This window comes from Tauraco erythrolophus, chromosome 4, assembly GCF_009769465.1.
Source record: "Tauraco erythrolophus isolate bTauEry1 chromosome 4, bTauEry1.pri, whole genome shotgun sequence".
Lineage (NCBI taxonomy): Eukaryota > Metazoa > Chordata > Aves > Musophagiformes > Musophagidae > Tauraco > Tauraco erythrolophus.
In genome coordinates, this window is record NC_141468.1 from 18,289,412 (window position 1) to 18,309,960 (window position 20,549).

Consider the following 20,549-nt stretch of genomic DNA (forward strand, 5'->3'; position numbering starts at 1 on the left):
TGCTATAAAAACACGGTATGGTTCCCTAACACTTCTATGGCTGACAAATCCATTCTCAGTCCATAGTATGTGGTTACAGTAAGTACACGGGGCACACATTTTTGTGAATATTTGTGAATATTTTTTACTCTTCAGGTTCTTGCTGTAGTTTGAAAACCTTCTGATCAACAGTTTTACCACTTCTAGCTGAATCTTTTTCCTTTTCACAGACCTTTGTAGCAAACTCCAAGGTAAAGGTTAACAAAGCTCGCCCTTTCACGTGAACTTTGAGTAGATGTTTGGAGGTTTAGGCCAGCAGAGAGGTTCAGCTGAGTGGCATGGGTCAGTCCTGGGTGTCTCCAGCCCCTGCTGCTACATCAAGAGCTCTCTACCAAAGCGTGAGGCTTGCTGTGGCTGCAATTGTAGTGTTGTCCTGGCAAGTTGGTTGTAAATCTATACGTAAAAACAAGAGAAAGAATGATAAACTGGTAGAGAAATAAGCACAGTAAAGCTTATCCCTTATTCCTCTACATCTCATTCAAAATTTTGAGCTGAAATATGTAACTATGTTTGTCAGTTGGAGTGAAGCAGGAGCTCACTTTTTTGGATATGGTCCTGTATTCTATTTTCTTCTTCCTTTTCTTTGAGTTGCATGTTTGGTTTTTTTTTTGAAATACTGGAAATACTATTTTTTTTTCTTTCCAAAAGTAGACTGATGGTGAGCAGAAAAACATTATTGAAATTTGCAGTTTGTTTACTTTAATTTATCCTTGGAAGAAAGCCTGGTTATTATTTTTTTTAAAATCCTATTGCTGCAATAGGTGTTTTTTTTAAGACGACTAGTCACTCAGCTGTATTTGCATACTATTTTTAATTATTACATTCCTTAAGGACACCTTGTTATAACCGTATTTTTACATACACCATTTGCCACTTCCTCTTACTCCATTTCCTCCAACTAGGTGTGCAAAAATCAAAGCAACTGCTAGTATGTGGGGGAAATACTTAAAGCAGCATGGATTTGCTTTTTAACATGTTGCGTTTCTAATTGCTGTCAGCCTGATCCTGTAACTTTATTTTTGCCTCTTCTATACCTCTTATTTGTATAAATGTGTTGTTATTATTTAGGAGGTTTAAAGAGGAGAGATTTCCTCCCAGCTATATCTCGTGTATAATGTACACATAGAATCATAGAATCATAGAATGGTTAGGGTTGGAAGGGACCTTAAAGGTTATCTAGTTCCAACCCCCCTGCCATGGGCAGAGACACATACACAACACAGCTACAACTCACAGAGGGTTTGTGGTTGCAAGTGCCTGGCTAAAGGAGTTGCAAACTCTTCTTCTCTGAACTCCGTTCAGCCTTTAGCAGGCACAAGTGAAAGGTGCACTTTCATTGGGGTGGGGTTTTCAGTGAAACACATCCCAAACCTAACTATAGCATCTAAAAGCTGCAGAGGAAATCTGGAGTGAGAAGTTGCTGGAAACAAACAGTTGTCAGTAAAGGGAGACTATCTTCCTCTAAGATGCCGAATGAATCTCCTCCCTAGCAAGAGATGATCCGGAGAGGTGAAGATGGAGAGGAATTGCTCAGCGTGTTGCGTAGCTGTAAACGCAAATAAAATGTGACTGGAAACATGAGAGGTTAAAGCTGCAGACTGACAGGAGGATGAGGCACACGGAGGAAGGGATCTTGGATAATGACATCTTAAGCATGGGAGGGATCAGCTGGCTCTTCCAGCCAAAAGGGCTAAAGTTGCTTTTCCTGTCTGTGTGGGAATGGTCTTAATCTCTGTAATCTAATGGCCCCTTCTGGGCCATAGTACAGGAATGCTGAAAACATTCAGTGTCTCTTGGGTCTGGCCAGGCTGTGGTGTCGGGATGGGTTCCTGCAGACCAAGGGGTGAACAACTGCTGAACAAAAAGTGCAAAGAGCTCAGTCTGCTGGACCTCTGAATGCTTGTGGATGGATAAAGTTTTTCTTGGAGCTCTCACCATCAGAATCATCCATGCTAAAGGACTTTGTGTATTAAGGGGCCTACAACAAAGCTGGAGGGTGACTTTTTACAAGGGTGTGTAGTGATAGAACAAGGGGCAATGAATTTAAACTGAAGGAGGGTAGATTTTGGTTAGAGATAAAGAAGACATTTTTTACAATTGAGGGAGATGAGGCACTGGAACAGGTTACCCAGAGAAGTTGTGGCTGCCCCATCCCTGGAAGTGTTCAAGGCCAGGTTGGATGAGGGTCTGAGCAATGTGGTCTAGTGAAAGGTGTCCCTGCGCATGGCAGGGGGGTTGGAACTGGATGATCTTTAAGGTCCCTTCCAACTCAAACCATTTTGTGATTCTATTACTATAGCCTTGTTTTTAATGCATGTGAACACTGCCTTGGTGCTGGCTGAGAGTTCAGGTTTGGAAGGCAACTACTACACAGGGGCAGCTAGGTTAATGCTCTAAGATTAGTAGTGGTTTTAGTGCTTCCATTTCAAAAGCTAGTTGTATCTAAAAAAAGAATAAAAACTTGCCTTGTGTTCTTGCATTTGAAAGAGAACATGAGAGGCAATACCTTTTTGGGTTTGCACCTTATTGAGGGACACTCTGCTTTTCTTCCTATTATTGTCTGTTATGGAGGGCAGTTTTGCAGGTATTAGCACTCTGGTCCCAATTCTACAAGGTGCTTTATAAGCACAGGTGCATCCTATGGTTTACATGAAGTATTGGCTAATTCTCATTCAAGGATGTTCACGCCCTTTGCAGTGCTAATTTTAGCTGCTCAGGGAAGAGGAGCTGGTGGTAGCAGTAGCTAAGAGTAAACAAACCAGGTGGCGATTAGAGAAGACGGTTAGTCATGAACTGGTAAATTGAAGAAACCCCATGTGAGGATGAAGAGCTTCAGGAGGAAGTGAAGTCCTCTCCCACAAGGCTTTTGCATTCCACTCTGTATAGCAGGCTGTGGCTGGAGTGGCTAGGGGCTAACAAAACTGCCGGTTTTGGTTATGATTTTTATACCAGCATTACAAAAGAGGTCAGGATTATGTTTCTTTCCCATTGAAGAGTGTGAGGGAGCAGAAATTTCATTCTCATGTGCCTTTTTAAACCATGTACGTAAATAGCTCCACAGTGTTTTCTCTGGTTTATGCTTTTTGGTATAAGTGGCCTGATGATTCTTTGTCAGAAGAGTGACCTAGCAGAATACAAACCTCATGAAAGTAGAGCTCTAGAAAACCATACATGGTCATTGGACAGATCTGGGATGTTAGGAAGTGGTAAACCTTAGAGGCGAAGTGTGTGGTGGTGGTTGTGACCAGCAAATACCTACTACAAAGTCCTGTTCTGTAAAAAAATGCTAATACCTCCTTGAGCAGCCCTAGTAATTTTATGCAACAAATTGACTATGAAGCTGAGTCAGAGTCCAATTACCAGCTGTGTCAGAACACCCTTGGTGTAATTTCTCCTGGCATGAGGATCAAGCACCTCATGCCAGGAGAGAAGCTAGAGAAGAGCAGAGAATAGTTTCACTGTGTTGATTTCACTGTCTTGTTACTGACCTGTAAGCCTATAGTCACCTTTGGTTCAGAAATCTTGAAGCAGAATAAAGAGTTGATTTGTGTAGCAGGTGAAGACTGTGGTAAGAAGTAAGTAGCTTCTGCGTACATCTGAAGCACCCAGATACCAGCTGTGGGACATAGTAGCCATTCCTTGCTAGATGGTCAACCCTGGCCAAGGAATCCTGATGTTGCAGCACAGGCTCCTAAATTATGCTGACGCTGGTGAGCACCAAGGCTGCTGTTGGAGTGGAGCTTACCCAGGGCTTCTTCCACCCTTTACTTCTTCCCCTAAGCCTCCTTTCTTTCAGCTTAAAATCTGGGACTCCTAGATGCTAACAGGGTGTTTCTGGGAGATCTGCATGTGTCCTTCACTCTTGTGGAGGTCCTCTGATGAGGACTGTGATTTAAGTATGGTGACTGGTGAGGAATCTTCTTGAATGTTTTACCTGGGCACCCAGAGAAGCCACAGGAAGAAGATGTGAGTCCAGGCTTTGCTGCAGAGCCGTCTGTTCACCAAAGCCACTCTCGCTTGCTTTGTACTAACAGATTTGTTCAGAAGTTTTTCTAGGTCTGACTTCTGACTGAGAGGCTTCTCGTAAAACTAGAGAAAGCTTATTAAGAGGTGTAGGAAAGGTTTTACTTACACCCAGAGATGCGTACATGATGCACCATGTATATTGAGTTCATATCTAGCCTTCCTGGACAAAAAAAACTCTCCAAAGCTCTGGCTCGGTTCTCCTGGGAATGTTGTTGGAAGAGGCAATCATAAGCAGGTTAGACCACTCGTCTGGGGTTTAGGAGGCCTCAGTACAGATAAAGGAGGATTCAGACCTCCATTTTTTTCATCTGCAGGGACTCAGCTCTGAGTGGTGGAGGATGGGTAATGCTCTTGCTCGCTCTCAGCTTGGCTTCCAAGAGCACAAGCTTCCTGAGACCAGGGGAGAGAGAAAGGGTCAGTCCTTGTTCCAGGCTGAGCTTGTGCAATATGCCCTCATCATTGGACAAAACATATGAATGATGGTGGCATGAAGATGCCGGAAAGCTGGAGAGCCCAACCCTGGAGGATCACTTGCTGTCACGCTGCCTTTTCTTGGGGCTGATTTAACTGAAGTGCAGCACTGTGCTGCAAAGATGTATTGTTTTAGCTCCTCCACCGGCTCAAACAGATGCTGCCTGCGCATCGTGTTACGTAGGTGGGATGTGCTCTTGCTTCTGACTCTTTTTGGGCACCCAACTTGGCTTCATGAATTGCGGAGTCAATGTGAGAGCTCAGACAGGACAGAGGTCAGGACTGCTGTGCCTGTCCCCTTTGTATAACTGGGCCAGAGATTTCGGGAGCCCCATGTGGAACCTGCCCTTCCCAGCTTAATGCCATAAAAGCCTTGGAAGAGCCTGCTGGTATTCCTGAGCCAGACGTTGACATGTTTATAGCCTGTTTCACTTCTGCTAAAACCAGGGAGTGAAAACAGTTCCTGCAATAATGACAAAATTTTTGCAGTTCCCTTCGTTCTAGATGGTTTCTGCAACTCTTGTGGCATTTTTAGTCTCTGAAATTTCTAAAAATTCATAGAGCAGCAGTACATCTCATGACTTTAAGCTGGCAAAAGTGAATCTAACGATAGAAAACTTTCCACTTAATGTTTTGAGAAGATCTGTCTCGGTAAGCTATTGATTTTTAAGATAGTTCAGATACTTTCAGGAAGCTTAATTTAAAATCCTTCTGTAATGAAGGGGAGATGATCTTGTATCTGTTATAACACAACAAAGCTCCGCTGAAAACACTATATGTGAATGTAAAGTTACTAATTGGTTGTTAGTATAACTATTTTGTACGTACCATAGTAATGGCATCTTAATTCTGTCTAACCTCACCTGCTTGAAGTGGGGTGTAACAGGAATGGTGAGAGAGGAGACTAGACCAGCTTGCACAGAGGAAGAAGATCTTGTCAAATATGAAGTGCTTGGTAAAGCAGTCTCCCTCATCACATAATGTAGAAGAACACTTTATAGGAAACTCTGCAGTTGAGGTGAGGAAAATCGTACCAGGGAAATGTTAATTACACTGAGAATCACAGAATCATGGAATGTTAGGGATTGGAAGGGACCTCAAAGGATCATCTAGTCCAATCCCCCTGCCTGATGGTTCAGACTTAGCCTTCCCTCCACAGCTTCTGGATCAGAGTTGCCTCATTTCCCATCAGCGTTGAGAGAACCCACGCAGCTCCCAGCTCTGTAGGCGTATGCAAAGAGACTCAAAAATTGATCCTCAAAAGCTCTGCTTTTGAAAGAGCAAAGAAAGGCACAACAGAATGACAGAAACAAAAAAAGTAAAAAGAGAGATTGTTTAACTGCCAGACCTGTGTTAGGGTTTTTTTTTTAAGACTAATTGGTGTGACTGTTTCCAAATATGACAGGTCACTTCATGGTTTTGATGTCTGTACATAAACCAGACTGAGCTGGAGAAAGATTATAGTGAAAATGTGGTTTTTATATGTAACTGTTTTCATTTCTCCACTCTACCAAAGTGCCTATATAAAACAGGGTAAGGAGGAGGAAAGGATATGCACTCAATAAACGTAGTTCATCTTTAATGTTTCTATCTGCTTTTTTGGCTTTTTATGACACTTAATATTCACATCAGAAAATCTTTTTTCCCCTTTTTTCTGTATGAAAGACTCATGCAAACAAACAGGAGGCCTGACCGCAAGAGGAAACCATTAAATTTGCAAAGCAAGGTGTTGGCAAATGCAAAACCCCCCTAATAGTTCTTCCTTCAGTTTTCCTTCTTTGCTGACTTGGTTTTGTTTGTTTGTGTTCCCCTCCACCTCTTATCTGATTAGAGTTTGGATGTCTTACTTTTTGTCCCCATCCTAGACTGGTTGGGTTAAAAAGAAAAAAGCTGAGAGAATTGGGGCTGTTCAGCCTGGAGAATAGAAGGCTCCAGGGAGACCTTCTAGCAGCCTTCCAGTACTTAAAGGGAGGCTACAAGAAAGATGGAGAGGGATATTTGCAAGGGCATATATTGGTAAGACAAGGGGCAATGAATTTAAACTGAAAGAGGGTAGATCTAATCTAAATCTAAGGAAGAAATTCTTCCCTCTGAGGGTGATGAAGCACTGGAACAGATTGCCCAGAGAAGTTGTGGCTGCCCCATCCCTGGAAGTGTTCAAGGCCAGGTTAGATGAGGCTTTGAGCAACCTGGTGTTGTGGAGGGCGTCCCTGACCATGGCAGGGGGGTTGGAACTATATGATTTTTAACGTCTCTTCCCACCCAAACCATTCTGTGATTCTTCATCACAGTGTAGCTGAGCAAAGATCAACTAAAGACTAGTTCAGGACGAGTCATTTGGAACAATAGGAAAAGGCATTTTTGAGGAAGGAGGAATGAGAGTTCACTGAGGATTAGTTGTGTGGCTGAATGTGTGGACAAGGCATTTTGATTCCTACATAGCAGCGGATCAGGTGAGATACTGGATTTGGGGTAGTTTGGGTGGGGTGTTTTTGCAGTTTTACTTTTTCTGTACAGGGGTTCATTTGCTCACCTAGGACTGCTTACCACTGAATAAATAAGTTGTTGAATGATACAAAAAATATGATAGAATTTCACTCTAGCTGTGGGGAATTTCACTATGACATGATCTGCTTTAGGTTATGGAAGTGTGTCAGGGCTTGTAGATGGCTCTGTTCCTTATTTAAGTGGTTAATGCTTTCACTGTCACCATAAACTGTGCTCATAGAAAGAGGAAACTGTAATCACAATGTATTGGGAATAGTTTTTGTGTAGTACTCTCTGTGATGCTCTAACATTGGCTGCTGTTCCACTCCTTAGCACTGTGCAGCATCCCTAGCAGAGGCAGTCCCTGCGCTGCAGGTAGGTGGTGGTTCCAGAGGGTACTGCCACAAGTCCCTCTTCTTGTGCCGGTGGAAGAGTACCTCTTCCTGACCATTGCCAAATGGGACGCTGGACTCAGTAACTCTTTCATTTCACTTGATGTATCTGTGAAATGTTTGTATATGGCACTTAGCCTCCTCAGTGTTGCTTCACAAAACACCCCACCATAAGAGAGACATAGATTTGTTGGACCGTGTTCAGAGGAGGGCCACAAAGATGATCCAGGGGCTGGCGCACCTCTGCTATGAGGACAGGTTGCGGGAGCTGGGATTGTTCAACCTTGAAAAGAGAAGACTTCAGGGGGACCTAATAGCTGCCTTCCAATACCTGAAGGGAACTTACAGGAAGGCTGGGGAGGGACTTTTTGCAAGAGTGTCCACTGACAGGACAAGGGGAAATGGGTTTAAGTTGAAGGAGAACAGATTTAGATTAGATCTTAGGAAGAAATTCTTCAGTACGAGGGTGGTAAGACATTGGAATAAATTGCCCAGAGAAGTTGTGGATGCCCCCTCCCTGGAGGTGTTCAAGGCCAGGTTGGACGGAGCCCTGAGTAGCCTGGTCTAGTTGAGAGGCGTCCCTGCCCATGACAGGGAGGTTGGATTAGATGATCTCTGAGGTCCCTTCCAGCCTATGCCATTCTATGATTCTATGAAAAAAAACCATTCTTGTCTTTGTGTCTGAGTTGTTATAAAGAACCACCTTTGAGTTAGTCTGAGATCTTCTGCCTTCAGTTTGGCAGGACCTCCATTATCTACTTTTTGAAAACTAAATGGTGTAATATGGAGTCCACATAAAACATAGTTACCAAACCAAATTCTGAGGAAGCACTTGGCAAAGAGGGATCAGAGATGCTGAAACCCATCATTATGCCTCACCAAGTTCGCTCATGGCTTTTCGGAATTAAAGGGAATAGAAAAATAAAAATACAGAGTAGGAACATAATTTGGCTTTAGTCTGTTGATGTAAAGAATTGCTGGAGTTAAAGTTAAAATAATGTGGATTTCTACTTTTCCAGTGAAGAATGTGAGGACAGTGTCCAGGAAAAAAAACATGAAGAACTCCTGCTTGAAATGTGGTCAGTTTACATTGTTGTACTGAATCATCTTGGTAATAGTGTCTGGTATTGGTATAGTAGGAAGGAATTTCTAAAACTGTGATCAGATAACGCCACAGCTGGGCTACATCTCCCACCTTCCTCCCACTATTGCTGCTGTCCATCTGCTGAGAGTCTGCAGACCGCTCGTTGTCCAGTTCTGCAAGAGCTACGAAGAACGAGAAGGCTGATATCCGTTTCAGAAGTGACCACTTAACCACACAAGACAAAGGAAGAGTTAAACAGTTAGCCTGGAGTTTGAGGCTTGAGAAGGGAGAATTTTAGGTTCTTCTTCTACTGCAAAGAAGTAGAATGTCTTGCAATGTCTGGGATCAAAGGCTAATGTTTTCTCTGAAGTCTTTTGGATAGATATGTGGTGAGTCTCTGGCAGTCTCTGTGGTTCACAAGCCACTGGTGGAAAGGACATAAACCCTGAGGAAGGAGAGTCAGAGTTTAGAAGAACAGGTAGCAAATAGTACACAATTAAGCCATATCCAGTTATAGCTGTGAATTGTGAACTTGTCTCCTTTCAAAGGAGTATATGAATTACAAAATAACTGTAAACAGGAAAAAAACAGGTTAGGGATTTCTGTGGTGGATTGTTCCTTCTTCACTGCTTGTTGGTCAATGTTCTTTGTATGTCTTTATCACAAGTGGTGGAGCCGTTCCACATCTCTAACAGCAGTGCCGTTTTCTGCTGGTGTTTAAGACAAAGACTAAAAGCTCTTCAGTGTCTATAATGATGAAAATAGACACGTTTTCAAACTCTTAACATCTTGTTAGTAATGTCATGTAATTGGTTTAGTTGGGACAAAGTTAAAATATTGCCTTTATGTAGGAGCTGGGAGTCTGGCAAGGGTAGCAGCTGCCTGCCCTGCAGAAAACTGCTGATGTCTGGCCCCGTCAGCGCGGCTGGTGAGATCCTGTTTGATGGTGTGTTGTTGGGATTTAGTGTGTTGAGTACCAATTAAACAACGTGCTTGAACTCTGGTAACGTTCAAAGGGTGGTAGGGAGATTTGCCATAATTAACATGGACGTAGAAGGGTTATTTCTGTCGTGTTAAGTACTGGTGTTTCCCCATGTAAATATGACAGAGTGCATGTACGCCTTTTTGGCGTTTCTAGTTTTTAACTCTTGTCTCCTTAAATTTAACACTGAATTGGTTTGGTAGCTAGAAACAGTGGGCTGCAGTCTCTGGATATGCTCTGAAAGATAGGGTTTTTTTTAATTTATTTTAGTCACTTTGTCTGGGGTAGGGGTATTTTGCATCGTACCTGTAGGCCTAGGAAGGAATGCTGTTATGTAAAACAGCTAGTAGGAGACTCCCTAATCCTCCTCCAATATCCGTATTAAGGGAGACATCCGCTTTACCGCACATGCGGTATTGAGTTAGAAATCCAGCCTGATGTATCATCCTGCTTTTCTAAATGCTGCTCAGATAGTGTTCAGTCTCACCTGAACTAGATACTTGGGTATTTAAGAGCTTTTTATCAAAACGTTTCTTAGAAGCTCCTGCATTCTGGGGAGCAAACTGAAATTTTTCAGTTGCCCTAGTGACTGATGATATACGATGATGGAACAAAATGCTGGGTAGCTTGTCTTTTAACAATTATGTTGTATCAACTAAACTTTTTTGAATTAAGTCTTTCAGTTTAAATGATCAAATCCTTAGAGTGCAGATGTGACAGCTGTGTTACACCTAATACAGGATAAAATGCTGTAGAAAACCTGAAATGGTACATTTTTAACTTGTGAGACACATCACTGATGGTGGTCTTTCCTATGAGGTCACCTCTCCTAGGGTTTACAGTGCAATAATATGCAAGTTAATGTAGGTGAAACTCTATTGTTGCCTTTGCGCACAGTTTTCCCTCAAAGTGCAATATTATCCAGGCGTTGTCCTGCTTTTCGACACAAATTTACTTTGTTACACAGATTTTTAAAGCATTTTTTCAGGGTCACGCTTGCTGTCAGGACCTAAAGGGTTACCCAGCCTGCAGGTATATAGAGATTGTGACTATGGGTTGGTAGGATTCCGTAACATACAAGGACACAGAGGTTTTTGTTACTCTAAATTTCTTTACTTTATAGATTTCCACAAACATCACTAAAATCACCACTAGCAGCTATACCTGTGATTGATAAAGTGAATATATATGAATGAAAATATATATATGCACATATATATAAAGCTGTTAGAAATTATTAGCAGCAGTCAATAGTATGGCAGCAACCGAGTAGGTGCATATTATTACAGGTTACTACAAACTTATAAGTAGTGAAGCAAACTTACTGATAATGTAGCAGCAGAAATACTTATGATAGATTACTTATAGGAACATATATGTGTATATTCATAATAATACCAGTATCAAGCTCATTAGACAGATCTCACAAGGTGCCAAATCCTCCCAGAGGGGAGAACAAACCAATCCCAGAGGGGGACCCAACCATCCTAGAAGCTGGAGGACAAACCAAGCCCTCCCTGGCGAAGGTCCAAGATCTCTTAGAAAGTTTGTGTGGAGACTCCTACCTATTTAGGAAAGGAGAACAGCATGCTGCATGGGAAGTTCTCAGAGAGAGAAGCTTTATTTTGGATAAAAAATAAGTCATTTTTATATGATAGAGAAATAAGAAGATGCAGGATGCCATCACTTCAGCAGCTGTTAATTAAATGCTGTTAATTTCTATTTTTCATCCAGAATAGCCAATAGATGTTGATGTTTTCTGTTCTCACAGGCCAGGTTTTACTTTTCCAGACTGTTTTCCTGTTCTTGCAGATAGAACAGCCAGAGGCAGTTACCAGTTCTTACTTTCTCAGGATGTTTTCCTCTTTTCCCACACTGTTTTTCACCTTTTCAGATGGTTAGTTGCTGTTACAGTTCCTTGTTTTTACACTTATCAATGGTATCTCAGGATGTCTCTGGTTTCTAGGTACCGAACTGTGTACATCTAAGAGACCAGCTGCACTTCTCAGGGATTCCTCTGGTTCCCAGGCTTGGTTCCCAGGCTGGCAGGCATTTTCAGTTGTCATTTCAGCAGACGTTTTCTTCTGTTCAGTAATTTTCCCTTTCTAACCACATCACCTTTATGGCTGCTCACATCACCTGCGTGTCCAGTTAAGACGTGCACTGAGCCTCTTGTAATATTTTAAAGTTTCTTGCCCAGCGGGACATTGGGAGCTGAGATTGATGTACCTGGGAGGAAAATTACAGAAGCTGATTAATCTTGATCCTGAAGCTTGACCTTTTATATTTTACCCTTTTGTGTGGGTGTGGAGGGGGGAGGATGTTTGAATTTTGACTATCTGAAGAAAAAATCCAAGGAGCCCTCTGTTCTCATTGTCAAGGAGGATACTCCTCCGTAAAGCTCAGTAGATAGATGTGATGGTGAAATGTTCTTACAGGCTCTTCTCAAGGGTCCATGACCTCTGCTCTTTGTAGCCAACTTCACTCGTTCTGCAGGAGGACCCCTCAGGACTAGAGAAACCTCCTCTGTGAGTTCAGTTCAGCTTGGCCAAATTGTAGATTATTTCAGGGGAGAAAGCAAGGAAGAACACTTCTCTTTCCCCCCCTGCGCCCCCTGCCCTGTGGTTTCTGTTGCTTAGCAAACATAAAGTATTTAACCAAACACAGAGGTTTTACAGTGCCAGACCACACTGCTGCCAAAGTAGCAACAAATGCTGCCGTAAAAAGTTGCAGGGGCTAGAACAGTTGTAGTGGGCTGGATTTAAATTGCAAAGTCATGTACTTGAAAGTTAGGAAATGCCATGAAACGTGAAGTTATGACAATTCTTAATGATGAGATGCTGTATTTTTTGTTTTGTTTTATAGGAGTTCTGCCTCGTTCGTTGTGTACCCTTTAACTCTGTCTCGTTGTGTACAGAAATTCTGCATCTCTAGCACTGCTTGTCCTCTTGGTAGTCAAGTTTCTGGGGGTTTTGCTTTGTTTTTAATAGAACAAGATGTAGCACAATCAGAACAACTGGAACTAAGGACACTGGAAGATCTGAGTAGATTTTCAAGGGCACTGAAGTTAATTTACACTACTTGTGGTTTTCTTATGTACACAAAATGCATAGTCATTTCCTCTTAAAAAAAAAAAAAAGATGTGCATAACGAAGAATATTTTCCCTTTAACGGTCTTGAGAAGATAACATCCCTATCAAGCTTTGGAACTTTTTGTGGTGTCTTCATGATATTGCACAAGGTCCAGGGCATTTGAAGTGCAACAGATGTTTCCCCTCAGCTGTGTGCACGCTCTTGTTCTGGAACAAGGCGAGCCCGTGAAAGTAGGGTAAGCTAATTATAAACGTAGTTTCTTGTTGGATTTAAAATTCCTTGTGGACACATAATTAGGAACAGCTCCATGTACAGATATGCCTTTATGTCCATATCTTTCCATTTATTTACAGGAGAGACAATACCTGCTGCAACAGTGAAAGTTCCTTACGTTACCCTTGGGAATAAATTTCTGGTTTAGTTGCTGGAGGACAACTTGGTTTGTGTGCTCCAACTCTTCTTTCTGAGGTCACTAATGTAGCAGCAGTGCTGAGATGACAGCACTCCTTTCAGTTTGGTGGTGTTCAACCTGTAGCCTCACAGTGGAAGCCGTCATGTTGTAATGTCCTCTCAATTTGTGTATCTTTTTCCTGTCTCTCCTAATTCTGTGCTCTAAACCTCTTAATGCTGTAGCAATACAGATAATCTACCACCACCTAACTTGCACAGTGGATAAAATGATCGGAGATGCTGCACAAGGGCCTCCTGCAGAGAGGAGAGATTTTATCAGTTCTTCTGAATATTTGCACTAGGGCTTCTCAAAAGAGATAATGATTGGAGTCAGAGAGGCTCAGATATCAAAATTACCTGATTATCAAAGATTCACAGCGCAATATGTGAAAAGAAACAGAAGAAGTTGCTGAAGGGTAGAACGTGATGTACGAATCTTGTAAAACGACATAAAGTCTGAACCCCTGCGTCTGTGTTGATAGTGGAATTAGCAAGTACTTTCTGTTCTGGTTTAGCAAGTTTGCTTTAAACTTGAAATACACCTGCTGTTCTACTATTTATTGTTGAGATTGAGCTTAAAAAACAGCTCAGAGACTAAAATGCAGAGAAATTCTTTTGTTTAAAAAGAAAGGAAAAAAAAAAAGAAAGAGAGATTCCCAATCTTTTTCTGTCATGTCTCTTGTATGCCTATCTGGGAAAAGTGATCAGTGTAGTGTCGCCCTTGTAGCTGTAGAGTAAAATAAGGACACGAACAACGTTACTGCCAGTGACAAAAAAGCAAGGCTAATTAGCCACAAAAAAGAGCCTTATGCATAGTTGATACTAAGTTCTCATGAAAAAAGTTGTGAGAGTGTATATATGTTTGTATAAGTAAATATTTGTGTGTGTGTATATATTTACATAGAAATTATTACATGGAAGTTAGTAGGGCACACTGTAACCTCAGAAAAGAGTAAAAATCAGAACTTAGTTCCTCATCTCATAACCCCTTCTTAAAAACTGTGTCCATGATGATGATGCTCAGGTCCATGATGGGGCTGTCTCACTTACATAAAAATACAAGAGTGCCGGAAGTTGATGGATAGAGGGTTATATGGCATCATATAATTTTATGTGAGTATATGTTTGTTTTTTTTCTACTCATAGACACTGGAGGAAGAAAACAGATAGTGTCTTTTTTTTCTTGTTATGACCACTGGATTTAGCAATAGACAGCCTTTCCTGCTGATTATTTCTTTGGGGAATGAAGGTTACATCATATTGTATTTAGATAGCTTGTGCCAAGGGCTTATTTTTGATACATTGTGTCTTGAAAATAAAACTTTAAAGTTGTTTTTCTCCTTGCGTTAACAATTATAACTAAACGTTTTCTATATGATACAGTTGTGTGCTTTTTATGAAGTCTTTCTAGCCCTTGATTACTTGCTTTTTCCGGTGAATATATTTGGTATAGCACACATAAAAAAACCCCACCATCTAATCTGTCATAATTAGGTTTTAATTTTCTTATACAAATACTTTAGGGTAACTGAATCTTTTTTTTCTCCCTTAATGAACAGAGGAGGAGCTCAGGAAGCTGAGAGAAGAAACAAACGCTGAAACATTAAGGCAGGAGCTGGAAAAGGAACGGCAGAGGAGATTAGAACTAGAACAAAAAGTCAATGAAGTACTTAAAGCAAGGTAAGAGAAATATCTAAAGCAAGGTAAGAGAAATATCTTCACTGTAAAGCCGAAAGCCACTTGAGATCTCTGACTGTCTCTGAGGAGTTCTGGCGAAAGCATCCGTTTCCAGTCTAGGCTCTCTTAAAATAAATTAGTAGTTCACAGAGAGAGAAGCTGTCTTCTGTGTTTTCCTGTAAAAGTACATCTTGTACACCCACGTACGCCTGGATTATTTGGCCGTGCATACTGCCCTGGCTACAGAGTTGTCCTGACATTTCTCTTGTGGGGGTATTCTTCATTTCACCTTCTCTGATGCCCTCCCTCTGCAATTTCACCTACCTGAAGCTATGAGTGTGCACTGTGTGTTATTGAATGCCAGAGCCTTTGCCATGCCATTGCATATGCTTTGTCTCTCCAAAACTTCTGTCATCTGCAGACTGCCCAGTCCTTGTTATTCCTGTTCTACCAGCAGCAAAGACATCCCAGTACCACCACACAACCCTAAACGTGTGAGAGTGACTGGAGTTTGAGCCTTCCTTGCTGCTGCAGTGACAAATGGAAACATACCTCCTTATACCCTTTAGTCCTTTCAGCCTTGAGGACACCCACCTTGATGATGAAAAGCATTTGATATTGTCTCTCCTTAGCCTGCCTAGCTGCATGGACTTCAGATCTTAAGACCGTAGCAGCTACTTGGTGGCCTTGTTGGTCTAGACCACTTGCATATGTAGCTGCCTATGTTATCTTCCTCAGCAGTAGCCAAGATTACTTGGCTGACTAGTAGGATTCGTGGTTCACCATCAACTACTGTCAGGAGTTAGTGCAGGCTGAGGTGATAATCATGTGCGATAAGCATTGCCAGTTACTTATAGGTGACAAGCAAGAACAAGCTGGCAAAAGTTTTTGCTTGGATATGAAGTTTCCCAAAGCCATACAAGCTCTTCCCAGCCTGGTGCTTCCTTCTATACTCATGCTAGGTGTAAAAATGCCTTTCTGATCAGGCAGTGGTCTCTGTCCCCTGGTATTATGTAGCAATGGGAATAGGAGCTGTTTATAAGAAGCATGTGAGCCTAGTTGCTTTCTGTGATCTGTTTACCTTCTGCTCCTATAGCATCCACAAACACTGTATTAGGGGTATCAGAACGTACATTGCTGCCTTTTCACTTTAGTATCTGCAGCAGACCTGTTATCTATAAATTTGTTTGACCCTCTTTTGAAAGAGCTGGTGCTATCTACCACTGGAAGGAGGTAGAGGCAGTACCTTCTGCCTGGAAGGAGAGGAGGCAGTACATTACAGAAGTCCACTCTTGACTCTAAACAAGAAAGTTATTTTCTTTCTTTTTTAACAGATTTCTTGGGGATTTCAGGAAGTGTCCCATAGTTACCGAATTGTGAGATTTGGTGAATAACTGTTCAGCATTCAGCTTATTAACCGCCCTAGATCAGGCCTTTCCTTTCTTACACTTCTCTCCAGACTGAAGAATTCCACCTTTTCCAGTGTCTCCTTAAGAGTACTTCATCCCTTTCATCGCTTCGGTTGCTGTTCTTTAACTATTATGTCTTTAGATGAAGAGCTTGAGTTCATCCAGTATTCAAAGCGTAGTTTGCCAAGGCTTTATATAGAAGATAAATCGGGCCTTCCCTCTTGTCCTCAGTACTCAGTACAGTGATTTGTGGTTTTTTTTGGCTGATGTTTCACACTGACAGTTTTCCAGTATCACTGGTTCCCTGCAAGGTTGGTCCACATGCAGTCTTGACCTGAGCTGCCAAGTTGCACGTTTGGAAGGGGCTCTGTGAGGTCCTTGTGGAGGAGGCTTGTTCCCAAGCCAGGCCCATGACCATGCACTGGGAAGGTGATCTGAATGACTCTGATCTGGGATTTTTTTTGGTGGCATTTTAAAGTTGCTCTTATAGCTTACATATTGCCTTTGCTAGTTGGCCTGGCTGTTTGCACATGTAACTTCCGTTTTGTGTCTAGACTGATGTTACCTGGTTGAGTGGGCTACTGGGGACCGTGGAAGAGGACAAACTTGGACCTTTGCCCACGCTAAAAGTATCTGTTAGCTCTGTAACAGCAGTACAAAGCAATGAGTATTGTTTTCTACTGTTGGTAGATAAAACTGATGCTTCAGGATACCTTCTGTCTCTAATTTGCTGCCTTGAAGTCATTTGAGATACTCATTCCACATGCTTGTCTTTGAGCACAGTACAGAGTATACCATTAACACCAGCATAGACCTTAAGGCATTCTCCCGAGAGCAGGTATGCCTGGGCTCTAGATCATGCACCAGAGAAGGGGGAGAGTGATCCCAGCGTTGCCAGGAGCCCTGGAGAAGGATGAGGAGCTGCCTTCCTCTGCTGGAAGGTACCCATCATCCTGCTCTCTTTCAGAGTAATGAGGATGGCCCAGGGTCTGATAGGACCCACTGTGACATATGAGTACATGTGTTTCATAGAAAAAAGGATTTGAAGGTCTTTGTTTATCAATATGAGTGTCAACATCTGTGTCTTGTTGGATTGTGGACCACAGCAAATCTCTAGCAGGTGTGCCATTGCTAAATTAAGGTAGCATGACCTGTCTGCTTCAACGTTGTATTCCCATTTAGATATCCTAAGCATTATACTAGCCCTGTTAGCTTGGGTATTACACTTAGGGATTACTTTCAGCCAATTATCCCCTTTATCCGAGTCTTTTTCTAACTAGTGTTGCTAACATTCCAACCTTTTAGGACAGGCAGGTATACGTAAGATGACAACAGAAAAATACCTTGCTGATGTTCCCAGATTCTACCAAGAAGAAGAAAAAGCAGGTTGCCTGTGGTTTTTCCTTAACTTATGCTCCATTGTGTGAAAATTTTTTTCACTGCTTTTATCTTTTTGCACTTCGCTGTAGATGTTTTAAATAATTTTATTAGGAGTACAGGCAAAGTATTGGCTGACACAATCAAATATGTAATAGGACAAATTTACACCTGATGGAAACTTAATTTTATCATGCAAAGTTATCACAGAAAGTTGTCTCTGCTTATGTCAACAAATCAGTCCTACTTCTCAGCTATCTAATTGTGCATATAATCTTTAAATATATATAGGCGTAAACATGTATGCCTATGCTCTTTTTTTTTCTCACAGACATGAAGTACTAATGAAAAACAAATCATGCTGTGGTGTAAGAAGGATGCAATTGTTTTAATAGTTACAGTATTCAAAAGTATTTGTGAAGTAGATCAATACATGTAGCTGTATAAATACATACGGCAAAGTGTTCAGCAAGGAGAAAATAATGAACTAACAATCCAGGGTTTTTTATTACTTTTTTTTTTGTGAAGAACATGGACTTTTTTTGTTGAGTTGGGCATAGGGAGGAGGGAGGAGTGGAAGAAGAGGATTTTTAGTGGTTTTGTTTGTTATGGTGTTCATAATATGCATGTCTGAGTATTCAGAAACATGGTGGCCTCAGCTGAAGTTTTCCATAAACACACTTTGGGACATCTCAGCACTTAGTACAACAGCTGAAGCTTAAGACATTTTGCTAGTGGAACAATGCATAAATAATTTTGGAATAGTCTGTGAGAGCAGTGCTTGTTTAGTGTAAATTGTGGTCTGTTGCTGCCTTATTTTACGAATTGTGAGCTAGCTCCATCACACAGAAAAAAAAAAAAAAAAGCAGCCTTGTAACTACACCTACCAACAAGCTGTGACTTATGCAAGCTTTTATATTAACATCATTGTGAACTATTTTTAAAAGGAGCAAATAGACAGTGCTTCTGCATAAGCCACTACTCCTTCTGTGCTGCTCATCTTGGTTAACTCTTCCTGGCCTCTTGTTAAACGACGTCGTCTTCCACACATGCGATGTTTTGAGCATGGTTGACTTTGTCCATTGAGAAGATGCCTCAGCTTGAGATTGCTTTGTAGGCTGAAAACGTTCTCTCCTGGAAGGATCCCCGTCAGACTGGGGCTCTGCACAGGTAGCGAGAACCCGAGATCCAAGTCAAAAGTTTCTCACCTGGCTTCTGTGCTGTGCTGGGCTTGCTGAGATACGTATGCGATTGCTGACATAACCAACTGGCTGTGCTCTGTGCATGTCTTTGGTTTGAACTTAGCAGATTTGGTGACAGGCTGCTTGTAAAGTAGCTCCTGTCAAGAGTTTCTTTTTATTTTTTTTTTCTGCCCAGGAACACTTGTATGGCTGTAGGTTGATGACATTTCTTCAGAAACCTTTTCTTTTGTTTCTGAAACTACACATTTAGGACACTAGCCATGTAAAATGCGGATGAGAAGGGCAAAAGCTTCTGAAGCATTTGGTGTATTTTAATGGGAAGAAGATGAAAAACATGAAAATGGATTAACTCAGTTTTATGACAGCTCCTCAGGTTAAGAAGCCATGCATACCTGAATGATGTGTCTTAAAACTAGGCTTTGAAAATACCTCCTTTGTGCTTATTTTTGCATTTCTGAGATTGGAAGGTGTTTGTGATGGAAGTACACACACGTTCATGTTGCTTTGAGCCGTAAGAAAGATGTAACAGCCTTGACTGGCTTCCACAACAGCTGTCGAAATAATGATGATGGGTTGCTTGTGAACTTGGAGTTAGCCTGTAGGAAAATTGCTTTTAATGTGGCTGAGAACATCCCAGCAGCAACCGGTGCTGTTGCGTGCAGCAAGTCTGGTCTTCACGCAGTTTTTGGGGGAGTCTGATTCACGTATGCCTCAATTCGCATCTGTGTTCAAGGCCAAATATGCATAAACCAAAAATGTTTATTTAAGATAAATGGCCTTCAGTGTCAAGACTCCCTTAACTTTTGTGCAATACTACAAAATACTGCAATACTACTACTACTTTTGTGCAATTACTACAAAAGTAATGCTTTGGTGCTGTTCTGTGGGGCAGGGCTGAGTGGATGCTGCTTCAGAGTGTGCTGGTCGTTTTTGAATGGTACACATGTACTGGTCATGAACAGCTCTAACGTTCATGTTTCCCTGACTTCAGTATATTTAAAAAAAAAAAAAAAAAAGGAAAAAAAAAAGCATATTTGTGTTTATCTTCTCCATTGGCTGTCATTGCTCTTATCTGTTTTTATCAGCCTGTGCTTTTAAATGGGTGCAATCTCTAGTTACCTGAACATGACCTAGCCTCAGGATGGGGACCTGTTAGTGTTACCAATCACACCCTTTTTCTGGGTGGAAACTGTGGTCTTGGAGGAATTCGTGCAGCTTGTTTTCTTTGGTATAGGTTGCAGGTAGGAAGCCCTCATAGAAACACAACCTTCTGCGCTGTTCTGGGAGACCACTTCTGGTTTCTAGCCTTTTAACTGATCTCTGGCATGAAGAGTGGTTCAGAAACTGTAGGAAAGATAATTCCTCCTTTCTGTCAGTGGTCTTGATGTACTGGCTGGTACATGACCCAGTTTTGGGATTGAGCTTCCCAGTGGGTGTGCAAGCCTAAACAATGAATTCTGAGCTTCCTGTCCCAAATCTGTCTGAAGTGGCTAATTATAACCTGATTCACAGGTGCAGTAATGAGCTGTCATTAACCTGATGATTCGTAAAGGTCAGGTTCTTCATGGGGAAGGAGTAACAGGCAGATGGCAAATAAGACATTGCCAGAGAAATGAAACAAAAAAGCACTAAGAAAGGCCAAAGCCAAACCATCCTGTGCTCTTGGTGGAGCCCAGTGAGGCTGCTGTCCAGAACTCCTTCTTGTTGAGATTTTTTTTTGCCAAGAAACATGGCGAGTAATGACGCAGTGCTGCTTCTGAAAATATATCTCAGCATGTCAAAGGAAGACCCAGCCCGAAGGCTCTGACAGCCGGTGGTGGTGGGATCCCGTCTCGGCTCTGTCACCGGAGCCATTCAGGT

At 41.8% G+C, this 20,549-nt stretch overlaps 1 protein-coding gene across 4 annotated transcripts in view; it reads left to right on the plus strand.

Annotated features, from left to right (window-relative positions):
• GRAMD4 (GRAM domain containing 4) overlaps window positions 1-20,549 on the plus strand; it is a 55,388-nt gene that overhangs the window by 11,993 nt on the left and 22,846 nt on the right. For all 4 annotated transcript variants that reach the window (XM_086610284.1, XM_086610283.1, XM_086610285.1 and 1 more), the window contains exon 3: window positions 14,584-14,704. In XM_086610284.1, the coding sequence (XP_086466410.1) occupies window positions 14,584-14,704 (121 nt within the window). The remainder of the gene's footprint in view (window positions 1-14,583; window positions 14,705-20,549) is intronic.